The sequence below is a fragment of the Penaeus vannamei genome, chromosome 22 (assembly GCF_042767895.1).
Source record: "Penaeus vannamei isolate JL-2024 chromosome 22, ASM4276789v1, whole genome shotgun sequence".
NCBI lineage: Eukaryota > Metazoa > Arthropoda > Malacostraca > Decapoda > Penaeidae > Penaeus > Penaeus vannamei.
This window is the reverse complement of record NC_091570.1, coordinates 8,969,973-8,977,472: the sequence shown is the minus strand read 5'-3', so window position 1 is coordinate 8,977,472 and position 7,500 is coordinate 8,969,973. Positions and strand designations below refer to the sequence as shown.

The window sequence follows — 7,500 nt, the reverse complement described above, 5'->3', positions numbered from 1 at the left end:
AGGCTCAGACATGGGTTCCCTTTTCTGAAAATAAACCCCCGGGAAGTTCTACAATGCCCTTCCGTGCCAAAATATCCGCGATGGGAGTTCGTTGGCCTTTGCCGCAGCACCGATCGCTTGTCAGTGTACTACTGCTGGGCTGGACTTCAGATTGAAAATAGTTCATTAGAGGTCAATTTTCAACGTCAATCTCGTCGGTACTGTGACGATTATGGGCGATTGCAAACACTTGCAACGTTTTATCACATAGTTTCCACTTTTGAATTGTTTCGACTTTTGCTTCGATGGTAACTTACTCGTTTTTTGCTTTATCCCCCCCTTCTCAAATATTCCGGTGTATTAGGGACTTCAAAAAACTTATTTGCGGCTAAAATGAAGGTCAAACGATTCAAAAACGCGATAAAAAACAAAAACAAAAAAAAAACGGGGAATTGTGCTTGTGTAAAAAAAAAGTACCGAGACTTTGGGTTATTAGTGGGTTCTATTAATCTAATTATCCCTGACCAGTCCTTTGATTAGCGGATTTCAATGCGTTAAAATTAAAATCTTTTCAAATCTATCACCAATAATGCAGCATAATTCCTTGTGGGTCATCACTGCTGTCCGTTATTATTGCCATCATTCTTCTATTATCATTGTAAGTGGTTTAATGTAATATTGATATTTTCGTCGTTATTGTTACTGTTATAATTATTATTTTATATCATTATTGTTATTATTATTATTGTCGTCATTATTATCATTTTTATTTTATCATCACCATCACCTTCATTATTTAAAGCATTATCATTTGTCATTATCAATACTAATCATCTTGAACATTATCATTATTACATTATTATTATTATTACGTTATTATCATGAGTTGTTACTATTGATGCAAGAGATTATTGATTGTATGATTGTCAATATCCTCATCATTGCCACCAGTATCATCATCATCATTACTATTATTGCATTCATTATGATCGTTATGATCTTAATAATTGTTGTTTACATATTTACTTATTTACATATTTACATATTCACTACTTACTTATGGCCTCTTTACTAGGGCTGTGATTCTTTTCTCATAGGATTCGAGAGATTAGAATTGACCAAAGTACGTCTGAAATGAACCGTATTCATGTTGACAAATGTGGAAAGGTGAGAACGAATATCTTCACAATACAAGAGATTATTTTACCGGTTTCGATTACATCTTCGTCAGAAATACATGATTACCGGTTTCGATTATATCTTTCTGACGAAGATATAATAATCGAAACCGGTCTAATACATCTCTTGTACTGTGAAGATATTCGTTCTCATTCATACCTTACAAATACACAGCTTACAATCACAGCCACCTTTCCATAATCATTACAGATACATAATTTACAATCACAATCATCTTTCCATAATCATTACAAATACACACAGCTTACAACCACAACAATCTTTCATAATCATTGCAGAGGCAATTTACAATCACAATCATTCGCTTACAATCACAATCATCTTTCCCTAATCATTACAAAGACAGCTTACAATCACAATCCGTTTTTCGACTACAATCCGAACTTGCCTTGACTTCCTCCTTGGGTCCTGCGATGAGGGAGGTGCCGGTGTCCACGATGGTCTCGCAGGGGTTGCAGAAGTCCTTCTGCACGCCGCCCACTTTGATTCTGGGGGCGGGGGGTGGGGTGGGGGGTGTTAGAAATACGAAAGAGGGAGGTGAAAAGAAGGAAGAAGAAGGAAGGAGTGTTAAGAAGAAGAAGTAGAGGAATAATAACGATAACACCACGGGAAGGAAAACAGGAGTTGCAAAAGTCCTTCTGAACTTCGCCCACCTTGATTCTGGGGGCGTGGGGGGGTGGGGGGTGTTAGAAATTCGAAAAGAAGGATGAAAGAAATAATGTAAGGAAGAAGAAGAAGAGGAATAATAATGATAACAGCAAGGGAAGTAGGAATTCCTTATACACTCCGCTCACCTTAATTCGGGAGGGGGGGGGGGGCATTAGAAATACGAAAGAGGAAGGTGAAAACAAAGAATAGGAAGGAAGGAGTGGAAACAAAGAATAGGAAGAGGAATAATAACGATAACACCAAGGGAAGGAAAGGAAAACAGGAGTTGCAAAAGTCCTTCTGCACGCCGCCCACCTTGATTCTGGGGGCGTGGGGGGGGGGTGTTAGAAATACGAAGGAGGGAGGTGAAAAGAAGGAAGAAGAAGGAAAGAATGTAAGGAAGAAGAAGAAGAGGAATAATAGTGATAACAGCAAGTGAAGCAGGGATCCTTCTGCACGCCGCCCACCTTGATTCTGGGGGCGTGGGGGGGGATGTTAGAAATACGAAAGAGGGAGGTGAAAAGAAGGAAGAAGAAGGAAGGAGTGTAAGGAAGAAGAAGAAGATGAATAATAGTGATAACAGCAAGTGAAGCTGGGATTACAAGGGTCCCTCTGAACTTTGCACACTTTAATTCTGGGGGCGGGGGGGATGTTAGAAATACGAAAAGAAGGAAGAAAGAAATAATGTAAGGAAGAAGAAGAAGATATATAATAATGATAACAGCAAGGGAAGTAGGAATTCCTTATACACTCCGCTCACCTTAATTGGGGGGTGGACATTAGAAATACGAAAAAGGAAGGGGAAACGAAGGAAGAAGAAGGAAGGACTGTTAAGAAGAAGTAGAGGAATAATATTGATAACACCAAGTGAAGTAGGGGTTGCAAAAGTCCTGCACGCCGCCCACCTTGATTCTGGGGGCGGGGGAGGGGGTGTTAGAAATACGAAAGAGGATAGCGAAAAGAAGGAAGAAGGAAGGAGTGTAAGGAAGAAGAAGTAGAGGAATAATAATGATAACACCATGGGAAGCAGGAATAGCAAAAGTCCTTCTGCACTTTTTTTTTTTTTTTTTTGAGGGGGAGGGGGATATTAGAAACACGAAAGAGGATGGCGAAAAGAAGGAAGAAGAAGGAAGGAGTATAAAGAAGAAGAGGAATAATAGTGATAACAGCAAGTGAAGCTGGGATTACAAAGCTCCCTCTGAACTCCGCCCACCTTCATTCTGGGGGCGGGGATACGAAAGAGGAAGGCGAAAAAGAGGAAGAAGGAAGAAGAAGAAGAAGAGGACTGATAATGATGACACCATGGGAAGTAGGAATTGCAAGTCTTTCTGCACTCCGGCCACCTTATATTCTATTATTATTATTATTATTATTATTATTATTATTATTATTATATATATATATATTTTTTTTGGGGGGGGGGGTGTTAGAAATACGAAAAAGGAAGGCAAAGAGAAAGAAGAGGAAGGACGGAGAGGAAACAAAGAAGAAGAGGAAGGGGAATAATAATGATAACCAAGGATAAGCAAGGGTTGCAAAAGTCCTTCTGTTAGAAGTACGAAAGAAAAAGGCGAAGAGAAAGAAAAAGGAGTAAAAAGAAGAGTCGAAACAAAAGAAAAAAAGGAAGAAAAAAAAGAAAAAAAGGAAAAAAAAGAAAAAATATAATGAATAAGTGAAAAGAGGAATAAGAGGGAGTAATAATGATAACAAGAATAAGTATAAGAATAACAGCGATATAACAGCAGGGGCAACAGCATCAACACCGACACCGAAAGTTACAACAACAGTAACAATACCAATACCAATAATCAACGTGTCAACAACATCAACGACAACAACAACAACCATAAAGAACACAGCAAAAAACACAAATACATAATAAACCACAAAACAACAATAAAGACGAAAAGCACCCGGCACTGCGACCACAGACCCAGCCCAGCGCAAGCAAAGGGAAAATGAAACACGGCCGCTGTTTAGTTTCTCTCTCTGTGTCGTGGCTGCTTCCTTTCAGCCAGAACTGTAATTGCAGACGCTTGGAAAACCACGCTGACTTCAACACACACGCGCTCGCACAAAGGCACACGCGCACGTATATACACACTGGCGGTAGGTCCTGGACACACACGCGTGGGGGTATACGTGGGGACATGTATGTATGTAGATACGCGCGCAGAAACACGCAGGAATACACATACGATTAGACACACACACAGACATATAGAAATACACAGACACACACACAGACACGCATACACACAAACACATACACAGACACAGACCCAAACACACAAAGACAAAGACACATACACAGACCCACAGACCCACACACACTCACACACACACAGACATAGACACACACACACACACACACACACACAAACACACACACACACAAACACACACCTACACCCACACACAGACACAAACACACACAAACACACACACACAGCCTCCACAACCAAACCAAACCATGGAGCGTGACCTCGTGACCTCACCCATCGGCCGTGAGCTGCCAGTAGCCGACCCTCGAGACAGGGACGTAGTGGAACTCGCCCTCGTAGTGGTTGGGGTCTGAGCCTCCGAGGACGAGCTCGCCGCCCAGCTCTCCGTTCATGTCGCTGCGGGAGAAAGAGGGCGTCATATATATATATATATATATATATATATATATATATATATATATATATATATATATATACATATACATATATTATATATATGTATATATATTTTATATGTATGTATGTATAAAAAGAAGAAGAAGAAGAAGAAAAACAAAATATATATGTGTGTGTGTGTGTGTGTGTGTGTGTGTGTGTGAGTGTGTGTTTGTGTGTGTGTGTGTGTGTGTGTGTGTGTGTGTGTGTGTGTGTGTGTGTGTGTGTGTGTGTGTGTGTGTGTGTGTATGTGTGTGTGTGTATATATGTATATATGTATCTATGTGTATATATATATACATATATATATATATATATATATATATATATATATATATATATATATGTGTGTGTGTGTGTGTGTGTGTGTGTGTGTGTGTGTGTGTGTGTGTGTGTGTGTGTGTGTGTGTGTGTCTGTATGTATGTGTGCGTGTTTGTGTATATGAATGAATAGTATTACACATATATCACAGGATTACGTGTTTCATATCAGCTTTTATCCCTTTGAAGGTAAGTAAATACACACTGATCACTGGCAACCTGCACTGAAACCATTCGCATCTGAATCGGATATTATCCTTTCCGAAAAAAAAAAAAAAAGGAAAAGAAATATATATCTAATGTTTGATCCGAGTAAAAATATATATCCAGAATAAAAAAAGAAAAGAAAAAAAGAAAAATCAAAAGACAATATACATGGAACCAAAGTGCAAAAAAGTACACGAACCACAACAATGGCACAAGTTCGACCACATCTACTCCTACTCACTGGTTCAAGTAGAAGGAGAACACGGGCTGGTCGACAACGCCTTGGTCCAGCATCGTGTCGAACACCGTCGGGATGCCCATGACGGAGATCTCGGTGAAGCCCATGCCCAAGATGCCGTCAAATGCCCCGGCGACGAAGGCCAGGCCGGGCTCCTGGGTGGCCTCGGCGAAGGTCTGGTCCGTCACGGTGACACCGCCGACGGAGACGCTGTCACTGCGAGGGGAGGGGTGGGGGTGGGGGTGGGGGTAAATTTGAATCGAGTTTGGCATTTATTTGTTTACTGTTCTATGTTCTTATTTCGTTCATCTATTTTTATTCTTTATTCGTTATTCGTTATTAGCAACCTTTCTTATTAGTACAACTGTTATTGTTATCATTATCGTTATAACCAATCTTCATCATCATCATTAACCTCCTCCTCATCATCATCATTGATATCATTATCATTATCATTAATGCCGGCACTATTGTCACCATTATCATTATGATAATCGTAATTATTATCATTATTATTATCATTATTAGTATTACCATTATCATTATTATTAGTAGTAGTATTACCATTATTATTATTATTATTATTATTATTATTATTATTATCACTATTATTATTATTATCATTATCATTACTATTATCATCATTATAATCATCAACATTATTATTATCATTACTTCTATTATTATTATTATCATTATTGTTATTATTATTATTATTATTATTATTATTTATTATTATTATTGCTATTGTCATTTCTATTATCATAACTGTTACTTTTATTATTATTATCATTATCATTATTATAATTGTTATCATTATTATCACCATTACTATTATCATTATTATCACCATTACTATTATCATCATCATTACTACCATCGGTATCATTATCATCACCATCAGTAATACGATTGTTAGTATTATCATTACTATTATCTTCATATCATTACCTATCGTTTATCAAACAACTTGTATTCACATATCATAGCAAAGGAGCACCACATCCGTATCATGGAAAGAACAACTAGGCCGGATGTTTATCAACTCAAAAACCGCGTAGTTTAGAGTCTAGAGTCCTTGTAGTTTAGAGTCTAGAGTCCTTGTAGTTTAGAGTCTAGAGTCCTTGTAGTTTAGAGTCTAGAGTCCTTGTAGTTTAGAGTTTAGAGTCCTTGTAGTTTAGAGTTTAGAGTCCTTGTAGTTTAGAGTCTAGAGTCCTTGTAGTTTAGAGTCTAGAGTCCTTGTAGTTTAGAGTCTAGAGTCCTTGTAGTTTAGAGTTTAGAGTCCTTGTAATCTAGAGTTTCGAGTCCTTGTAGGTTAGAGTTTAGAGTCCTTGTAGTTTAGAGTTTAGAGACCTTGTAGTTTAGAGTTTAGAATCCTTGTAGTTTAGAGCTTAGAGTCCTTGTAGTTTAGAGTCCTTGTAGTTTAGAGCTTAGAGTCCTTGTAGTTTAGAGTTTAGAGTCCTTGTAGTTTAGAGTTTAGAGTCTTTGTAGTTTAGAGTTTAGAGACCTTGTAGTTTAGAGTTTAGAATCCTTGTAGTTTAGAGCTTAGAGTCCTTGTAGTTTAGAGTCCTTGTAGTTTAGAGCTTAGAGTCCTTGTAGTTTAGAGTTTAGAGTCCTTGTAGTTTAGAGCTTAGAGTCCTTGTAGTTTAGAGTTTAGAGTCCTTGTAGTTTAGAGTTTAGAGTCTTTGTAGTTTAGAGTTTAGAGACCTTGTAGTTTAGAGTTTAGAGTCCTTGTAGTTTAGAGTTTAGAATCCTTGTAGTTTAGAGCTTAGAGTCCTTGTAGTTTAGAGTCTAGAGTCCTTGTAGTTTAGAGTTTAGAGTCCTTGTAGTTTAGAGCTTAGAGTCCTTGTAGTTTAGAGTCTAGAGTCCTTGTAGTTTAGAGTTTAGAGTCCTTGTAGTTTAGAGTTTAGAGTCCTTGTAGTTTAGAGTCTAGAGTCCTTGTAGTTTAGAGTCCTTGTAGTTTAGAATTTTGAGTCCTTGTAGTTTAGAATTTTGAGTCCTTGTAGTTTAGAGTCTAGAGTCCGCGTAGTTTAGAATCTAGAGTCCACGTAGTTTAGAATTTTGAGTCCTAGTTTAGAGCCCTTGTAGTTTAGAGCCTCTTACCTGGACAGGAAGCCGGAGAGAGCACCGGAGCCATACTGGATGTCGAAGTCAGTCCCGTTGGCTTTGTAGGTGGAGGAGAGGGACGAATCGTACCTGTTGTGGAGTTCTGGATAGAGAGAGAGAGGGAAATATATATGTAATAAT

At 38.3% G+C, this 7,500-nt stretch overlaps 1 protein-coding gene across 1 annotated transcript in view; it reads right to left on the bottom strand.

Annotated features, from left to right (window-relative positions):
• Nucleotides 1–7,500, bottom strand: part of LOC113827169 (lysosomal aspartic protease) — a 16,559-nt gene that overhangs the window by 1,630 nt on the left and 7,429 nt on the right. The window contains exons 4-7 of the mRNA XM_070136487.1: nt 7,357–7,462; nt 5,257–5,469; nt 4,326–4,448; nt 1,568–1,667 (exon numbers count right to left, since the gene is read on the bottom strand). Of these exons, the coding sequence (XP_069992588.1) occupies nt 1,568–1,667; nt 4,326–4,448; nt 5,257–5,469; nt 7,357–7,462 (542 nt within the window). The remainder of the gene's footprint in view (nt 1–1,567; nt 1,668–4,325; nt 4,449–5,256; nt 5,470–7,356; nt 7,463–7,500) is intronic.